The 20,849-nt window shown below is 37.9% G+C and overlaps 1 protein-coding gene across 2 annotated transcripts in view; it reads left to right on the plus strand.

Annotated features, from left to right (window-relative positions):
* Positions 1-20,849, plus strand: part of BARD1 (BRCA1 associated RING domain 1) — an 86,867-nt gene that overhangs the window by 57,337 nt on the left and 8,681 nt on the right. For both annotated transcript variants that reach the window (XM_013972552.2, XM_018059882.1), the window contains 3 exons: positions 9,597-9,705; positions 16,668-16,800; positions 17,557-17,649. In XM_013972552.2, coding sequence (XP_013828006.2) covers positions 9,597-9,705; positions 16,668-16,800; positions 17,557-17,649 — 335 coding nt within the window. The remainder of the gene's footprint in view (positions 1-9,596; positions 9,706-16,667; positions 16,801-17,556; positions 17,650-20,849) is intronic.

Below are 20,849 nucleotides of genomic sequence, written 5' to 3' on the forward strand. Positions count from 1 at the left end.
TACCAAGGGAACATTTCATGCAAAGATGGGCTTGATAAAGGACAGAAATGATCTGGACCTAACAGAAGCAGAAGATATTAAGAAGAGATGGCAAGAATACGCAGAAGAACTGTACCAAAAAGATCTTCACGACCCAGATAATCATGATGGTGTGATCACTCATCTAGAGCCAGACATCCTGGAATGTGAAGTCAAGTGGGCCTTAGAAAGCATCACTATGAACAAAGCTAGTGGAGGTGATGGAATTCCAGTTGAGCTGTTTCAAATCCTGAAAGATGATGGTATGAAAGTGTTGCACTCAATATGCCAGCAAATTTGGAAAACTCAGCAGTGGCCACAGGACTGGAAAAGGTCAGTTTTCATTCCAGTCCCAAAGAAAGGCAATGCCAAAGAATGCTCAAACTACTGCACAATTGCACTCATCTTACATGCTAGTAAAGTAATGCTCAAAATTCTCCAAGCCAGGCTTCAGCAACACATGAACTGTGAACTTCCTGATGTTCAATGTGGTTTTAGAAAAGGCAGAGCAATCAGAGATCAAATTGCCAATATCTGCTGGATCATGGAAAAAGCAAGAGAGTTTCAGAAAAACATCTATTTCTGCTTTATTGACTATGCCAAAGCGTTTGACTATGTGGATCACTATAAACTGGAAAATTCTGAAAGAGATGGGAATACCAGACCACCTGACCTGACTCTTGCATAACCTGTATACAGGTCAGGAAGCAACAGTTAGAACTGGACATGGAACAACAGACTGGTTCCAAATAGGAAAAGGTGTACGTCAAGGCTGTATATTGTCACCCTGCTTATTTAACTTATATGCAGAGTACATCATGAGAAATGCTGGACTGGAAGAAGCACAAGCTGGAATCAAGATTGCCGGTAGAAATATCAATAACCTCAGATATGCAGATGACACCACCCTTATGGCAGAAAGTGAAGAGGAACTAAAAAGCCTCTTGATGAAAGTGAAAGAGGAGAGTGAAAAAGTTGGCTTAAGGCTCAACATTCAGAAAATGAAGATCATGGCATCCGGTCCCATCACTTCATGGGAAATACATGGCGAAACAGTGTCAGACTTTATTTTTCTGGGCTCTAAAATCACTGCAGATGGTGATTGCAGCCATGAAAATAAAAGATGCTTACTCCTTGCAAGAAAGTTATGACCAACCTAGATAGTATATTTAAAAGCAGAGACATTAGTTTGCCGACTAAAGTTCGTCTAGCCAAGGCTATAGTTTTTCCTGTGGTCATGTATGGATGTGAGAGTTGGACTGTGAAGAAGGCTGAACGCCGAAGAATTGATGCTTTTGAACTGTGGTGTTGGAGAAGACTCTTGAGAGTCCCTTGGACTGCAAGGAAGTCCAAGCAGTCCATTCTGAAGATCAGCCCTGGGATTTCTTTGGAAGGAATGATGCTAAAGCTGAAGCGCCAGTACTTTGGCCACCTCTTTCGAAGAGTTAACTCATTGGAAAAGACTCTGATGCTGGGAGGGATTGAGGGTAGGAGGAGAAGGGGACGACAGAGGATGAGATGGCTGGATGGCATCACTGACTCGATGGACGTGAGTCTGAGTGAACTCTGGGAGTTGGTGATGGACAGGGAGGCCTGGCATGCTGCGATTGATGGGGTCGCAAAGAGTCGGACATGACTGAGCGCCTGAACTGAACTGAACTGCTATTAACAGAATTTTCATTTGAAGGATGTAGAATTCTTATAGTATATACATTGGACTTATTATTCCACTACTGTTTTTAATTTTTAAAATATTCATCTTCTATAACAGATAATTTATATTTTATAGCTGTTAAGAATCATGTTGCTCTTTTGAATTTCTCTGCTGTTTCTTTTTCACCACAAATTAAGTGACTTGAAAAATTAAAATCTGTGTGTTTGCAGTTTCATAGTTGTTCATAAAGGATTTCATCGTGCACCGTCTTGGTATCCTGTCATATGTTATAGGTTTAGTATTAGTAAAAATGCTCTTTCATGTGTTATTTGGGATAGACTTGATTTATACATGCAAGTGCAAGTTTAAATTAGCCCATCTCTCCTTCTCCCGTTGTACTAGTGTTCAAGTTCATCTCCAGGACAGCTGTAGGTGCGTGTCTATTCGTCATTCTTTTTTTCTTTTTTTAAGTTTTTATTGGAATATAGTTGATATAAGATGTTGTGTTAGTTTCTGCTGTACTACCAAGTAAATCAGATAAACATATGTATATTTCTTGTTGTTCAGTGGCTACGTCATGTCTGACTCTTTGCTACCCCATGAATTGTAGCCCACCAGGCTCCTCTGTCCTTCACTGAATTTCAGAGTGTGCTCAACACATATACCTGTAACCACTCCTTTTTAGATTCTTTTCCCATTGAGAAGAGTTCCCTGTGTTATACAGTAGGTCCTTATTAATTATTCTGTCATTCATGAGGGGGAGGACATTGAAGGCCTATACTGTATTCTGATCTCTGCCTTTTGGGTAAAACTGAAATGTTAAACACCTGAAAAAAAGGCTGAAATGTTAAAACACACTCCAATAAGTGCTTTCTTTTTATTAGCCTTAGTGATGAGAAAGAATCCGAGTGAGGATTGTGCCTTTCATTTTTTTTTATCCTCGTGTTGTATCTTATGGTTGTGTGCTTAGTCACTAAGTCGTGTCCAACTCTTTGTGACTCCATAGACTATAGCCCGCCAGGCTCCTCTGTCCATGGGCTTTTCCAGGCAAGGAAACTAGAGTGGGTTGCCATTTCCTCATCCAGGGGGTCTTCCCATCCCAGGGTTTGAAGCTGCATCTCCTGTGTCTTCTGTGTCTCCAGCATTGTCAAGCAGATTCTTTACCACTGAGCCACCTGGGAAGCATGTAGGACAACATAAATCTGCATGTGTTTTAATGTTGCTAAAAAACCAGGCTTCTGTCCTTCCTTCCCTTTAGTGCACATCCATATTGTCATTACCGTGCATGCATGAAGTATATCATAAAAATGGGGAAAAATGAAGAGGCCAATACTTGAAATATAACATATATTCCCAAATCTTCATTTTGTTTCTGTCTCCCCCCAAATGCCAATCTGATAATAACAAACAATTATTGAGCTCTTACTGTTTGCCAGGCACTGTCTTACGTGCTCTTGATACATTAATTCATTTGGTCCTTATATATATTAATCCTACAAAGTGAGTTGTATTCTCATTATACAGATGAGAAAAGAGACATAGGAGATTAAATACCTCTAAAGTCATACAGCTACTGAGTGGCAGAGTGAAAAGTGAAAGTGAAGTCGCTCAGTCGTGTCTGACTTTTTGCGATCCCGTGGACTGTAGCCTACCAGACTCCTCTGTCCATGGGATTTTCCAGGCTTTAGTACTAGAATGGATTGCCATTTCCTTCTCCAGGGGGTCTTCCCAACCCAGGGATCGAACCCGGCTCTCCTGCATTGTAGACAGACGCTTTCTAAATTCAGGCTGTCTGGTTGTGTAACCCCAGCTCCCAGCTGTCCTGCTGTGTTGATGCCTCCCGCCTGCTGATAGCCGTTCAGGGAGCTGTTCAGGGTCCTTAGGAGACAGTCCACCTCTTCAGCTCCTTCCTTTTTGTTTCAGGTCACAGTTTACATTTCCAGAACACTGCATTCTTTGTCTTCTCTGTCTTTCTTCCTCTTTTCTTCTTTCTTGCTCTTCTCTTTATATTTTTCGGTGTTTCTCATTTTCCACACTAGCTCATGTCAAGGCTTTCACACAAGCTTTTCTCTCTCCTGGGAGATTCTTATTCTACTTCTCTGTCTCCTTTTATTGTTTCTCCTTTCATGTCTACGCACCTTTACCAAGCTTTAAAGTTCTTCTTGTTTTCTTTCCTTGGCTTTTGCCCCACTGTGCTCTGTGAGGCCCTTTTATCTCGTTGGTTTTTTAGTGACTAAGAGAACTTAGAAGTACTTGAGTGCCAAGCTGATTACAAAATGACATTTGTAGCTTTTCTCCTAGGTGGACAGAATTGCCTCTTGGTGTCCACAAAGGACTTGGAACCAGTCCCCCCATGGATACCAAAATCTGGTACTCAGGTCCCTTAAATAAAGTGGCATGGTATTTGCATATAACTTACACATGTGCGTGCCCCTGCATATCAAGTTGCTTTAGTCGTGTCCAGCTCTTTGCAACCCCATAGCCTGTAGCCCACTAGGGGCTCCTCTGTCCATGGGATCATCCCGGCAAGAATACTGGAGTGGGTTGCCATTTCCTACTCCAGGGTATCTTCCCGACCCAGGGATTGAACCCAGGTCTTCTACATCTCCTGCGTTGGCAGTCAGATTCTTCACCACTAGTGCCACCATGCACTTCCTCCAGTGTCCTTTAAAGCATCACTAGATTACTTATAATACTTAATACAGTGTAATGCTATGTAAATAGTTGCTAGTACATGACAAATTCATTTTGTTTCTGGAATTTCCTAAAAAAATTTTTTTTTTCTCTTCTTTCATGTTTTTGATCCACTCACTGTTAGTTGAATCCATGGATATGGAACCTGTGGAAATGGAGGGTAGGCTGCACGCACATATACCCAGTCTATGTGTGTTAAATAAATAAACAAATAAATGATTATTACTAGTTGTGATATATATACATTATGTATATTAATACATATATGCACTTTTGTGTTGAATCTATTAACCTCGGTCAGTTACAGGTCAGCAACAATGACCCTCCAACATTTCTTATTAATTTTTCTGTAGTAAAAAAGCAATAATATATGGACACTTAGATTGTCAAGATTTTAAACTAAATTTTTGAAGAGAAATTTAAAATCGTCAGTTGTACCTTCAAAACTTTTATGTGAAATATATTTAAAATTATTTAAAATCAGCACTAAAGAAATAGAGCAGGAATATATCAGAGGAAAACAAGTGGTAAAATTTGCTAATATAACGTGTTGTGAAGAAACCGAAAAAAATTGGGATCAGAAAGATACTTCCCTGGTTAGTGACTATATAAAATGTTTTACTTATCAGTTTTTATGATTTAGTATTGATGAAGTATGTTATCTATATGTAGTCATTTGCCATTCACTGAATCATAAAGAGATTTCTTTGATAGGTCGTAAGAGAACTGAACTGTCAAAAATGGTGCATATGAAAGTTGTTAATATACCGTCCTGCACTACGTGTAAATTCAGCACTGAAGATGTTGATGTGTTCCTATATTCTGAAAATAGTTTTAATTATACTGGTGTTACATTGACCCATAGTTTAGCCAGTAGACATTTATGTTTTTCTGCTTTCACAGCTCCATGCTGTCTTCGTCTCTGATGACTGTTGCTTTATGCCTTATTTGTGGCATTCAGTTGCTCAGTCATGTCTGACTCTTTGCAGCCCCATAGCCTGCAGCACTCCAGGGTTCCCTGTCCTTCACCATCTCCTGGAGTTTGCTTAAACTCATGTCCCTATCATCCTCTGTCACCCGCTTTTCCTCTTGCCTTCAATCTTTCCCAGCATCAGGGTCTTTCCAGTGAGTTGGCTCTGCATCAGGTGGCCGAAGTGTTGGAGCTTCAGCATCAGTCCTTGCAGTGAATTCAGGGTTGACTTCCTTTAGGATTGACTGGTATAAACTTGCTTTCCAAGGGATTCTCAAGAGTCTTCTCCAGCACCACAGTTTGAAAGCATCAATTCTTTGGAGCTCTGTCTTCTTTATGGTCCATCTCTCATGTCCGGACATGACTACTGGAAAAACCATAGCTTTAACTGTACAGACCTTTGTCAGCAAAGTGACGTCTTTGCTTTTTAATACACTGTCTAGGTTGGTGATAGCTTTTCTCCCAAGGAGCAGGCATCTTTTAATTTCATGTCTGCAGTCATCTTCTGCAGTGATTTTAGCACCCAAGAAAATAAAGTCTGCCACTGTTTCAATTGTTTCCCTGTTTGTTTGCTGTGAAGTGATGGGACCAGATGCCATGATCTTCGTTTCTTGAATGTTGAATTTTAAGCCAGCTTTTTCACTCCCCTCTTTCACCTTCATCACGAGGCTCTTTACTTCCCCTTCACTTCTGCCATTAGGGTGGTGTCATCTGCATATCTGAGGTTACTGATATTTCTCCTCACAGCCTTGATTCCACCTTATGCTTCATCCACCCCAGCATTTTGCATGATGTACTTTACATATAAGTTAAGTAAGCAGAGTGACAGTGTACAGCCTTGACGTACTCCTTTCCCTATTTGGAACCAGCCCATTGTTTCACGTCTGGTTCTAACTCTTGCTTCTTGACCTGCATACAGTTTTCAATTTTCCATGTTCTATTTGGCTTAGACACATGAGCATAAAGTAATTAGTCTCTTTAACCCTGATAGAAAGCTTTCTTGCATTAATTCCATCCATTTCATAAATCACATTGCTTATTCCCCCAACAAGCCCTTCACACTCATCTTCCAAATTCTAGTTTCTAGTCCTGAGTTTGAATTCATTTTATTTGTGTGTGTGTTTTTTTAACCTCCTGTAAAATCCATCTCACATTTCACCTCATTATTTGTGCCTTGATTAATACTTTTTAGTTTTATACTTACCTATTGGAAGAGTATTTGTCCTCAGTAGGATTACAGGCAAAGACAGTGTTTTCTAAGTATTATGTATTCCTCCAAAATAATCTGTTTTAAGGTTAAGGTTTTAGATTAAAGTATGTCAGAAAATAAAGAACATGCTATATTTAAGAACATTTAGGAAAAAAATTGTTCTATTAGCTCCCTTGGTAACCCATTCTAATAGCAAATTATTGATACTTGTTCTGCATCCATGATATTGCAGTAAATCTAAAGCAAACATAAAACACTTCTTCCTTATATAGTGATGGGGAACAATATCATGTCGTCAGTTAATACTTGATCACATCAATAGTCCCTTGTGGCTTTTCCTCTATGTATTACCTATTTTTTTTTTAAAAAAGAATAAATCTAAGTATATTTTAAACTGATTTTTGACATAAAATGTAAGCAAAGTATTCATTCAAATATATCATCATGGGGAAAAAGTTTTATGCCTTTTTTGTGCCCACATAATAAAGGAGAGATCTTACATATGCTCTGTCTTCTCTTGCTATGGTTTTTGAAGGTGTCACATAAAAACTTGTGCCTAATTCCAAATTTCAGTGGTCCATGGCAAAGCAGTATCATGACAGAATTTAATAGACTACATCTCCCATGATGCAGGACTAAGGGTTAACTGATTATTTCAGTAGCATTTTTAATGTGCCATTCTCCAGTTCATTAGCAATGCAGGAAGGCTAAGCGTTTAGTAAATTGTGTATAAGCAGAAGCCATCGATAATCCAGGTAGAGAAATCACATGTTTAAAAACAATATTGAGGTAGTAAGCTTTGTGTAGTAAGGACTCTAAATGACTAGAATCTTGCTAGTCATTTTATGAAGCAGTTTTTTTAAAATTGTAAAAGCATCTTCCTTGTTCAGAGGCCATTTTTTTTTTTTTAAGCCTTTTTAAGCTGATTTGGTTCTTTGGAAAGTACTTTCATTTAACATTTTTAAATGTTGTCATGGTTCTCTTCAGTTTGTATTTGTATAAAATAATTATGCTGTAGTTACTGTGCATTAAAGTACACTTGATTGGGCTCTTAAATTTCATTTCCTTGGAGAAATCTACATTTGTCTTTGATAAAAAGTCTCTATGTCTGCACTGATTGATTTTTTTTTTATGCATATAGTGTGACTTTTTTGTTTATTTTTGCATCTGGGGATAGAAGATCTAGCATATTGATTCCTTTTTGATTGTCATACTTACAACGTATGTATGTGAGGAGATTGTGTATTTGGTACATGGGCATAACAGATAATAAAATTGAGAAATGTCAAGTGTAGTAGATGAGATCAACTCTCTTTTGAAAGAAAACGAACTTATCTGCTTTGAGAGTGAAAGTGAAAGTCGCTCAGTCCTGTCCGACTCTTTGCAACCCCATGGACTATACAGTCCGTGAAATTCTCTAGGTCAGAACACTGGAGTGGGTAGCCTTTGCCTTCTCCAGGGGATCTTCCCAACCCAGGGATCGAACCCAGGTCTCCCGCATTGCAGGCAGATTCTTTACCAGCTGAGACACAAGGGAAGCTCCCGCTTCTGCTTTAAATGTATAATAATTTGGGAGGACCCAATTTCCAGTGCAATAACTGGTGTCATTCTTTTTGTAATCAGAAAGTTGAAATACAGATGATTGTATTATACTTTGGTTTGAGAAAAACTATTGCCAGAAGAAAGACACATGCTATAGGACTTGGGCATGTAAGGGAATCTGAGAATACACGTTGATCAGAGTTTACACAGCACTTGCCCAAGGAGAAAGAGTGACTGAGCCTGATAGTCGTGAATAGCAGTCATTAGAGAAACATTTGCTGTGGTTCATTTCTTTTCCCAATCTACCATCAAAACAGCTTTCTCTAAGATCATTAATGACCTTGACTCTAAACCCAGTAGGTGCTCGTATCTCTCATCCCTGCGCTCTCAGATTTGACACCTTCATTTCTCTCCCTCTTAATGTTTCCCTGTTTCCATGCAGATCTTTTCCTGCATGTTTGATACAAATTTAAAAGCTCATATTTTACCAAGTTTATAATTTTATATCCTATTTAACACATTGCATTTTTTTTACATAAACAATAATGACTGCTATATGGATATCCTGTACTCTAAAAACCAGAGAAGGTTTCAAAAGACAGGTTCAGTTTAGAAAAGTTTTCTGCCATGATATAATGCATTAAAATCATTTTGAAACTATATGTAAAGAAGTGGACTATTAGACAAAATGCTGTAATTTTAACAGTGTCCTTATTGAAATATGGGCAATATGGAATATTGTTAGAATGAATAGAAGGAAAGCGAGACCTTTGTCAAGTCAGTGGAAGCTTTCTTTCAGTGAAGTAACAGCCATATCATGTGTCTGAGGTCTCTTGCATTGTAATGTTCTGTGACTCTCAAATTTGTGCAGCAGGGAAGTCTGGGTCGCTTTCTGAACTCCATCAGTTTATTCTGTGATGGCTGTAATTATTATAGATTGTAGTGTACATACACATTAAAAATTAATTTTAAAATGCCCTGTTTACTACTTTATTAAATTATCATGTGGCATAGTTTTCCTTCTAGTGAATCTAAATACCTATCTTGTGAATTTGTCTAATTTTTGTGTTTGTTTATATAGACTACAGAGCCTGTAACAGCTATAGTAAGTGATTTTTATTTGCATTTGAAAGCATGTAATCAGCCCATAGTGATTAATGATTATGAAGCTATATTTTCAAATAAGAATTTGAATACCAGTACGGAGTTGTGAAAAAAAAAAAATCATGTTTAAGTAACAATATATTCAGTTAAGAATAGTTCCTATAATGGTCTGGTGTTAAATTGAAATTTCACATCTTTTTTTCTATTTTCACATATTTTTTCTATTTTTCAGCAGATTGTAGTTCTTGATTCTTATACCTTATATGAATTCTTGAGTCATTTATTTTCAAAAAATTGTGTCTTATTAGGGAGATTGAAAAAATTGTTCCACTAGTATATTCATTTAGTTAAAAATCAGATCACACATTTTATTTACTTAAACCCATCTGTACTTATTTTACCAGCAACATATTTGGTCTGCGGCCTGTGGATTATGCAGACAGTAAAGATATGAAATCACTGTTGCTGCTACCGGAGAAGAACGCATCCTCATCAATCAGCCATTGCTCAGTAGTGAGTATGGATGTAGCCTTGGGACATTTATGTGTTTTATTTAAATTGATTATAAAATGGCAAAATTTCTAGTTAGTGAACTGCTTTCATTCACCAGTTGAGCACTTTCTATAAAGTAGCTGTTGTGATTTCAAAGACATAACCAGAATAAATCAACAAATACTTATTGTTTTCCCCCCTCCATATATTAGGTAGCATTCATATAGCAGTAAATATGACTGATAGAACTCTTATTCTCAAGAAGTATACTTTCTAATGAGAGCTAGGAAAGATACAGACTGTTGATATATATACTAATATAAATGAAATAATTTTTGAAACTTACAAATGAGTTCTTTGAAGAAGACTTTATAGAGTGTAAATAGACTGGAGGTTGTGGGCTTCAAGAAAGGTACCATTTTACCTGGGTCATCGAGGAGAGCCTTTAAACATCTGATATTTGGTCGGAAACCTGATTGATGTCAAGGGAGCACCTAGGTGAATGTCTGGAGGACAAGTGTTCTAGCAGGGGGAACAGCAAGTGTGTAGGTCGCTCAGTGGGTGACCTTGGCGTGTTTGAAGGTTAGAGAGAAAGTCATTATTACTGGTGACTCAGTTCAGTTCAGTTGCTCAGTCATGTCCGACTCTTTGCGACCCCATGAACCGCAGCATGCCAGGCCTCCCTGTCCATCACTAACTCCCAGAGTCCACCCAGACCCATGTCCATCGAGTCGGTGATCCCATCCAACCATCTCATCCTCTGTCGTCCCCTTCTCCTCCTACCCCCTATCCCTCCTAGCATCAGGGGCTTTTCCAGTGGGTCAGCTCTTTACATCAGTTGGCCAAAGAATTGGAGTTTCAGCTTCAGCATCAGTCCTTCCAGTGAACACCCAGGACTGATCTCCTTTAGGATGGACTGATTGGATCTCCTTGCAGTCCAAGGGACTCTCAAGAGTGTTCTCCAACACCACAGTTCAAAAGCATCAATTCTTCAGCACTCCGCTTTCTTCACAGTCCAACTCACACATCCATACATGACCACTGGATAAACCATAGCCTTGACTAGACAGACCTTTGTTGGCAAAGTAATGTCTCTGCTTTTTAATATGCTGTCTAGGTTGGTCATAACTTTCCTTCCAAAGAGTAAGCATCTTTTAATTTCATGGCTGCAATCACCATCTGCAGTGATTTTGGAGCCCCCCAAAATAAAGTCTGACACTGTTTCCACTGTTTCCCTGTCTATTTGCCATGAAGTGATGGGACCAGATGCCATGATCTTCGTTTTCTGAATGTTGAGCGTTAAGCCAACATTTTCACTCTCCTCTTTCACTTTCATCAAGAGGCTCTTTAGTTGTTCTTCACTTTCTGCCATAAAGGTAGTGTCATCTGCATGCCTGAGGTTATTGAAATTTCTCCCAGCAATCTTGATTCCAGCTTGTGCTTCCTCCAGCCCAGTGTTTCTCATGATGTACTCTGCATAGAAGTTAAATAAGCAGGGTGACAATATACAGCCTTGACGTACTCCTTTTCCTATTTGGAACCAGTCTGTTGTTCCATGTCCGGTTTTAACTGTTGCTTCCTGACTTGCATATAGGTTTCTCAAGAGGCAGGTCCAGTGGTCTCGTATTCCCATCTCTTTCAGAATTTTCCACAGTTTATTGTGATCCACACAGTCAAAGGCTTTGGCACAGGGCATGTCTAAGAGTAATGGGAAAACCACTGAAAGAATTTAAAGCAAGGAATGGTATAATCTGATTTATACTTTAGAAAGTTCACTCTGGCAGCTTCTAATCAGAAGATGAGGCGGCAGCAAGAGTGGCAGCAGGGAGATTACTTGGACTCTTTCTTGGTAAAGAAGAGAGAGAGACCATGATGACCTGGATTAAGGGAACAGCAATGGAAGCTGTGAGAAGTAATGAGATTGGTATGTATTTTTGAGTTAGTGCCAATAGAACTTTTGGATAGATTATAGGCGAAGTGTGGAGAAAGAGTAGAATTAATATGACTTAGGCCTCACTGTTTTCTCAGATCGTAAAGAATCTACCTGCAATATGGGAGACCCAGGTTTGATCCCTAGGTCAGGAAGATCCCCTGGAGTAGGAAATGGCAACACAGTCCAGTATTCTTACCTGGAGAATTCCATGGACAGAGCAGCCTGCGGGTTATAGTCCATAGGATCGCAAAGAGTCAAACCCCACTGAGCGACTAACATTTCCACTTTTTACTTTAGCAATGGACGAGATGTGGGTGCCATTTGCTGCCTTGTGGAAAGAATGCCTATTTCTTAGGAACCTGTAGTTTAGTCGGGAATATGGATGTAAAAAAATTATTACACACTGCAGTAAATTTGTAATAGATGCCATACAAATATATAGTAGAGTCTTAAAGAAAGAAGCTGATTTTAGGAGGGATCAGAAGAGAAGGTAACATGATGTCTAAGTAAGCCTTTAAAGGTACAAGTTTTAGAAAGATATATAATACTGTGTTATATTGGCTGCAAATAACAGAAAACATTCATTCAAATACTTAAAGAGTATATTCTCTTAAATAATCTTAGTATACCACAGCTCTTGTTATCATTTGGCTTAGCAATTACAAGGCTGCACCAAAGATCTAAATTCTTTCTGTTCTTCTGCTTCACTCTCTTCAGTGTGGTCTAATCTCCCTCCTGGTGATTGTAGGGTGATTGCCACAATTCCAGATACAACAGTGTCCAGCATTAGGACTGAAACCTTTCCCAGAAGCCTTCAATGGACTTCCTCTGATGTCTTATTGGTCAGAACTGGTCACATAATTACTTTTGACATACATTGTGGTTGAAGGTAGGGTCAGTCTTTGAAGATCTGAACAGAATTGGGACTCTACTAGAGTCTAGAGGGAGTGAGGAATGGATTTTCATTGCCCACTGCAATCAGGTACACGAAGCAGAAATAGAAGCCTAGATCTAAGGAACAGCTGCTCAGAGACAAGGAGACATAAAGGACCTTAGAAATTTGAGAAACTAGAATTTAGTGTGAGAGGAGCATGAGGTGCATTAAAGAGGAACTGGAAGTAAAGACCTGGGTTGGGATCAGATTGTGAAAGACCTTGAGCTCTCTGTGGAGGAACAGAGACTTCATTCCCCAATTAGTGAGGCACCCTCAGTAGAATGGGACTCTGGGGGATAGTGAGGGTGGGCTGGGACTGAAGACTGGTGAGGAGGCTGTTGTTGTGTGTCCATGTGAAGTGGAGAGGATTGGAACTACAAGTGGTTTTGGGGATGGGGGTATGAAGTGAAGATGAGAGGCTTTAACGAGAGAGGGATGATGGACTCAGTGCATCTTAACTGCTCAGATGGGGGAAAATGAGAGAAAAGGGTAAACTGAGATCTAGAACTGTTCCGAGAAGGCTTCTTGTCCAGTAAGGGCAGCAGAGTTTGTTTAAGATAAGGAGGTAACTGAAGGTGTTTATAATTTGAGGTGGTCGTTTCTTGGGCTCCAGAATCACTGCAAATGGTGACTGAAGCCGTGAAATTAAAAGACACTTGCTCCTTGGAAGAAAAGCCTAGACAGTGTATTAAAAAGCAGAGACATCACTTTACCAACAAAGGTCCGTCTAGTCAAAGCTATAGTTTTTCCAGTAGTCATGTACAGATGTGAATGTTGGACCATAAAGAAGGCTGAGCACCGAAGAATTGATGCTTTTGAAGTGTGGTGCTGGAGAAGACTCTGAGAGTCTCAGGCAACAAGGAGAACAAACCAGTCAGTCTGCAGTCCATGGAGTCACTGAGTCAGACATGACTGAGCGACTGAACTGAAACTGAAAGGAAATCAATCCTGAATATTCATTGAAGGGACTGATGCTGAAGCTGCAGTACCTTGGCCATCTGATGCAAAGAGCCAACTCATTGGAAAAGACCCTGATGCTGAGAAAGATTGAGGACAAGACGAGAAGGGGGCAGCAGAGGATAAGAAAGCTGGGTGGCATCATCACCACAGTAGACATGGGTATGTGCAGACTCCAGGCGACAATGAAGGACAGAGAAGCCTGGCGTGCTGCAGTCAGTCCCTGGGGTCGCAAAGTGCTGGACATGACTGAGCAGCTGAACAACAGTAGAGGCTATCATAGGCTGGTTACCCTTATTCTTTGAAAGCTCTTAATCTCCTTGCTCCAGGCATCAGCCTTGGAAGTGTGCCCTACCTATAGACCTGGAAGAGAACCTAGAAATCAGCAGTTTAATTTCCTTGTTTTATAAATGAGAAAACTGATATGTAGTGTGATTTGGTCAGGGTTAGCCCACCACAGGAAAAAAAAAAAAAACAAAACCCCACAATTTTTCCCCCCAATAGATCAATTAGAAGTTGAGTGAATTCAGAATAATAAGAAAATTTTAGGTCAGTATTGATTCGGTCCTATTGTACTTAACTATAAATTGATCCTTACTCTATTCGTTTGGACTTGGATTCTGCTGGCAGAACATAATGTAACTAAGTTGTCATTTGCCAATATTTCTTTTATGTTAGAAACGGGAAAAGGATTATTTTAGATGTGTCAAAAATAAAGATATGTTAATGGTATTATTGGAATCTGAGAGTGGCAGTCTTCCTCTTAATTTAGCCTTCCAGTTACTCTTGTGTTTTTGTTAAATGTAAGAAACCTACACTTTCTGCATGTCACATGGACACTGCCCGTGAGTGAGTATGGTTATCTACTCTCTTAATGGTAGATACTTGGCTAAGGAAATGATCATGAACGGTAACAATTCCTTAAGTTTTAAAGAGTTGTTTCTTTGTGTATACTCACTAAAGACAAGATCTTTGCCAAATAGCATCAGTCTCCCTTTCACTCATCTCTTTCAGCCCCATAGGCTGCCTTGCTGTTTCTTGAATCCCTCAGACACGTCCCCATTTCAAGTCCTTGGTGCTAGCATTTTTTTCCACCAGGAACAAATGTAGGGAGCCAGATGTACACGTGGCATGCTTCCTCACTCCCTCTGGCTCTTGTTGTAGTTTTTTAAACTCTGTTTTTGATAAACTCATTAATTTTGATAAATTCAGAGTAACTAATTTTTCCAAGAAAAAGTTTCATATCAAATTATTCCTTAGATAAGTTTATTTAATGCTGGTGTACATAGTATCTAATATCTCTAAAAACAGATTATTGACCCTTTGGATTATTTTCTGAACAGCTTTTGAATCTCCTGATTCTGAGACCTCTGCTTACTCAAATCAAATGCCTCCACACTCCCACCTCCTGCCCCAAATTAAACATGTGGCTCTGACAGCTCTTTGCTTGATTTTGTTTATTTATTTTTAATAGCGTTCCTTAATTATGAGAAATTAGTGCCAGTTTCTATTTTTTATTCAAACTTAGAAACTAGATAGAAAAATGCTTGACCCACTTTGGTGCTTTCCTGAGCTTGATGGAAGTAGTACCATATGCTATATTTACAATTGATATATTTTCACTTTTTATTTTGTGCAGAGAACTCATTTAGCTGAAGTGGAGTTATAAAAATGGAAAAGTAATGTGTTCCATTTAGAACTACTTTATGATGCTCATTTGTAAACTGACAGGAATATTTGAAATACTGTTTTTTAACATGATTGTAATATAGTAATTGATTGATAAAGTAGACTGAACTATTTTCATGCTATGGAGTGTTTACAGTGTTTAGGTTAAACATAGTTACCTCATGTTATAACTGAGTGAATAGGGAAGATAAATGGACAGAAATGTGATGTCAGTATGTGTGTGGTGTTTGCACAGTATGTCCAGTAAAACCTCTGTAACTTGAACCTTCGAGAAAAGTAGTTCAGGAAGCTGAAACTTTAAGTGCTGAATATTGTCATAAAAAAACTGTATAGAAATGTTTTTTAAAATGTCATGAATACATACTGGCTTAATATATAATAGAATCCTATTTAATGCATTTTGGGTGAATGAATTATTGAGATCAGTCTGTTTAGAGATGTAGCCAGCAATTTACATGTAATATTGTAGGGCATCAGACCAGATAAATTATCATTATTCAGATATGTGAAGTGAATATTTAAATATAAATTTCCTCTAATCTAGTTGCTGAACTATACTGGTAATTATACCTGCAGTGTTTCACTCATGTTCTGTGGAACTTCTGAGAGCCCATTCATACATGTAGGAGGGTCCTTTGTGTTGTATTTGAAAATTAAAGTATTATGTCTTGCTTTTTATCTTGTAATACAGTAGTGCTCATTTACCCTTTCTTTCTTATCTGCTGGATCATTGCTTTTTTTCATCAGGTAGCTTTTGGCTAACTCTCATCCCAGTTTCTTGGAATTAAATTTCTTGTCTTTTTTTGTCTCCTGTAAATTCTTTCTATTAAAGTAAAAAATATTATTCTTTGTTAGAGCACTTTCCTTTTCATAAACTGCAGTGACTTATTTCTGTTGGTAAATCCGATATAATAACTTCAGTATTCCCTTGTCTGTTTTTACTTTGTTGGTTTTGAAAAATAATTCTTTCATTGTTAAAATTTTGTTTTCTGTTTTTGAGATTAGTGCTGTTCTAGAAGCCTTGGTGTTTTTTTATTTTTTACTTAATCTCAGTTTAAATTAAACACATCAGGCTGGATTTAGCTCTGTTGGAATAAGTTAGTTTAGGGAGGGTAGAGAATTGATCATTTTAAGTGGGTATTTGGGGTTATTTTATAAAAAGGTGGGGCTTACTGGTAACAGAATGAAGTTAGAAAACCCTAGAGAGATCCACTTTAGAATCGAGGTAACAAGACACCCTAGCTACAGAGAGGTGTCGCAAATGGTGTTTTACTGGGGGTAAGTGGTAAAGAAATAGAAAAACAGTTATCCAGATGCATTGAGCTTTGACGTTCTGAGTGACGGTTCATGGAAATTATTGGGAATTACTAGATAAAGTACAGAAATCCAAGCTCATATCAAGTGAAACTCAGTTTAATCTTTAGCCTTTAAATGTTTTTGACACTATGGCATCGCCTCTTCTATTGACAGGTAAACACTGGTCAGCGTCGGGATGGGCCTCTTGCACTTATAGGCAGTGGACTTTCTTCCGAACAACAGAAAATGCTCAGTGAGCTTGTAACGATTCTTAAGGCTAAAAAATGTGCTGAGTTTGACAGTACAGGTGAGGATTATTGATTTATTTAGTTTTGGTAGAAGAGAATTTTAAATGGGTAATTCCATTGTAGAACTCACCTTGATAATTTATACATTTTACCCATTGGAATCTGACTATATACTTTGAATCTGGTAATAAATTCTAAAATGTTTCTACAGTTATAAATTACTTACAGTCTTCATTTAATTAGGAAATATAAAGTTTAAAGCTTTGCCCCTATTTTAGGGCATATGTCAGAAGAGCAATTTTATGAGTTTGCTAATGACAAATAAATGGTCAAACAATGTAATGGCTTTATTTAATTCCTTAGTTGTAATTGGAAATAGAAAAGAAATCTGCTTTGGCCAATGTGGCTTTGGGCTTCTCAGGTGGCTCAGTTATTAAAAAAAAATCCACCTGCCAATGCAGGAGATGTGGGTTTGATTCCTGAGTTGGGAATATCTCCTGGAGGAGGAAATGGCATCCCATTCTAGTATTGCCTGGAGAATCCCGTGGACAGAGGAGCCTGGGAGGCTATAGTTCATAGCATCACAAAGACCCAGACGCGAGTGAGCATACACATACACTCTGTGTGGCATTAAGATTTATGATTTATGATCTAATTTTTCATGTTGGTAGCCATAATAGAGAATGAAACTAAATAAGTCTTTACCGAAGTATAAAAATTGTTGCCTTTGAAGAAAATTCAGATGTAAGTAGACTAGTTAAATGATTGTTTTGGTTTATATTTCTGTTTCTCTTACTGCTTTTTTTGTATTGTAGTAACTCATGTCATTGTTCCTGGGGATACAGTTCAAAGCACCCTGAAATGTATGCTTGGAATTCTCAGTGGATGCTGGATCCTAAAATTTGAATGTAAGTACTGGATTTGGGAGAATTACAAAGGGAATTAAATAGACTAATTTCATTTTTTAATTGCAGTATTGCCAGTAATTATTTAAGGACCTTATGCTAATGTTTTTTACCTCTGTTTAGTCCCTACATTTTGAAAAAGCTTTTCATATTAATGGTATCATTTAGGTATTTTTGGTAAAAGTATACAAGTATGTTCTCATTTCAAAATCTTCCTGTAATACCAACTATTTTAATCCAGAGTAAATGGATCCTGTAATAGACCTGTAAGCTTAAGCAATCTGTGTTACCATTATTGTTGTTGTTGTTTAGTCGCTCAGTCATGTCAGACTGTTTGTGGCCCCATGGACTGTAGCCAGACAGGCTCCTCTGTCCGTGGGATTTTCCAGACAAGAGTACTGGAGTTGGTTGCCATTTCCTTCTCCGGGTCATCTTCCTGATCCAGGAATCAAACCCGCATCTCCTGCTTGGCAGATGAATTCTCGACCACTGAGTTATCTGGGAAGTCCATATTACCAATGTATGATATATTTAACTCAATAAATGCTTGTTTTACATATGACTATTAAATGAAATTAGTTTATTGCTTTTCCTTGTGATGTCTAAAAACTTATCTGCATAACTCTCTTTAGCTCTCTCTGCTAATATGGTTTGTTTTAGGAAGGTCTTTGGAAATTGAGACCGCCTTGTACCACCTGCTGCTGCTGCTAAGTCGCTTCAGTCGTGTCCGACTCTGTGTGACCCCATAGACGGCAGCCCACCAGGCTCCCCTGTCCCTGGGATCCTCCAGGCAATTGTACCACCTGATTGGGGGCAATTACACTAGCAATTCTCAAAACCTCTGATGAAAATGTGTTCCTGTTACTCCTTTCCAGTTAGCAGTCAACCACCTTCACCTTTGCTGCTGCCTCTCGCCTTCCCAGCTCTCACCTGTTTGTTTTACCTAGGACTTAACAAAATAAAAAGAAAGTTTGTACAAGGTTATTTTCTACTCCTCAATCACTAAAGTATCTTCTGCTTTTGATATGACAACTAAAATAGGAGAATGAAATGACCTTTTTGCTAACTGATTGTTTGTAAAAAGAAAAGTGTCTGTTAAAGAGGGACCTGAGAAGTCCTGTCATGATACAGTTGAATATCTTGATCTTAGAGGTGGTTGTGTTACGTAGTCTACATCTATGATTAAATGTCAGGTCTGTGTGTGCACACACACACAAATGGTGAATGTATAACTGATGAAATCTGAATAAGTTCTTCGGACTGTATTAATGTCAAATTCTTGGTGCTGATAATTGTGCTATTGTTGTGTAAGATATTAACACTGGATACTAGAAAAAGAGTGCATGACGCTTTCCTGGGCATGTCTTTGCAATCACCTGTGAATCTATAATTATTTCAAATCTAAAAATTAAAGAATAGTGAGTGTTTTTAATGAAACTTTCTTTGTAAGCAAATGATGGGTTAGAGTTAGTTTTGAAAAATCTTTTGTTTTATAGGTTTGTACTTTCAAGGTTTTATGGTAGAGTTGCTTGATTGAATCAAAGCCTTAATTATATTACTAATTTAATCTGTTGTTTTAAATTAACTTGGTTGGTAAGAAGTTTTCTTTTAGCAGTTGGTATTCATCTCAGTGAAGTACGGCTACCACTTTTCTTTTGATGGTTGTCTCCACTGATTTGGTCTGTGACATATATAACTGCGGTGCCACTCTTGTCTGTTCTAGTCTGTGTCTGTTACTCCACTCTGCCAGTCAGCCAAGCTAAGAGGTATGAGAATAAGTTGGACTGATTGGCCACTTATGTAGAAAAAAAGTTTTTTCTCTAGTCCCTTATTTTTGGTCCTTTGTTTCCCTTTCAGACCTGTATCAAGTCTTCTTGGGCCTCAGTATTTTAAAAATTGACCTAAAATGTTTCCATGATTATAGATGTTTTTGTACTGAACTTTTGCCAGAAAGCTTGCCAGTGGTTATAGAAAGAAATGGATTTTCATAGTAACAAGAATCTCAGTAATAAAGAAGCTGTGTGAAATTTTAAATATTAAGGCACTTACCACTTAACCCTGTAAGTCTAGTTGTGAATTTGCTGAACTTGCATCTTGTTACATATACAGACTACATGATTCATTTCCATAAAATCTGCCTTCTTAAGAAATGGAGGTTTTGTCACTTTAATGGCTTGGCCATGTCATTTTTATAGAATCACTAATGGACTCAAGCTGACTTAATAGTGTGCCATTTGGTGATTGTCACAGTAGTGAATAACATACTCTAATATCAATGGTTCTTTTAGGATAAAAAGTGGATGGAATCTCTTACTGAACTTCATATCCCCATATTTTCTAATTCAAAGTACAAAGAGGAATAGGTTCAGGGTTGGAGACAATGAATTTAAATAGTTGCTGGGTTTAGTTGCAAGAAATAGTTGCAAGAACACTTTCTTTCCTAATATATTTTTCTGTTGTTTTGTGTTGTTCTTAATGTCAGGCAACTTAGTGTGATTTTTAAAAACATGTTGAGAGCTATTCAAAATTAGTTGAAAATCATCTATGTTAAGGAATGATATGGTGGGCCAAAGCATTCAAAACTAATCACAAAGATCTATGAGTTATTAAAACTAGATTTTGTGTTTGAGATATTCACTGACTTGCCTGAAAGACAAAATCTTTACTGGCTGAACTCTGTAGAATGTTTAGTATTAGCTTTTTCAGTATTTTCTATAAACCAAGTAGACTGAAAAGAAAGTTTCATGTAAACTTTCTCTGTAGGGAATTGACTTACTTTAATAATTAAACAAATTTAAGTAAATTAACAAAAATAGAAAACAGTCTGGATTCCTTGGATCCAAATTTAACTGGAGGTTTTCTGTTTAAATGTATTTTTCTCTTAACTGGTTAATATCTCTTATTTTTCTATTTTATATATATGGAGCATATGGAGCAGTGTCATAGTTAATGAACTGTGCATGAACATTCTAAGAAAAGGGCATAATTATGCTATTGTACGAGGCATTCTTTCTCATCATGTTTATTTTACAGATATTTTATTGGATGGTATTTATTTTGTAGAAACAGGAGGTATAGATAGGAAAATTCCTTTGTCAAGATTTGAGTTTGTGCCTCAGATTCTACTTTCGTCCTAGTTTTGTTGACAATTCCTCACAGGAAACTACTAACCATCCCTGTACAGGGTGATTTTGGTAATTAAA

This window comes from Capra hircus, chromosome 2 (genome assembly GCF_001704415.2).
Source record: "Capra hircus breed San Clemente chromosome 2, ASM170441v1, whole genome shotgun sequence".
In the NCBI taxonomy this organism is placed as follows: Eukaryota; Metazoa; Chordata; class Mammalia; order Artiodactyla; family Bovidae; genus Capra; species Capra hircus.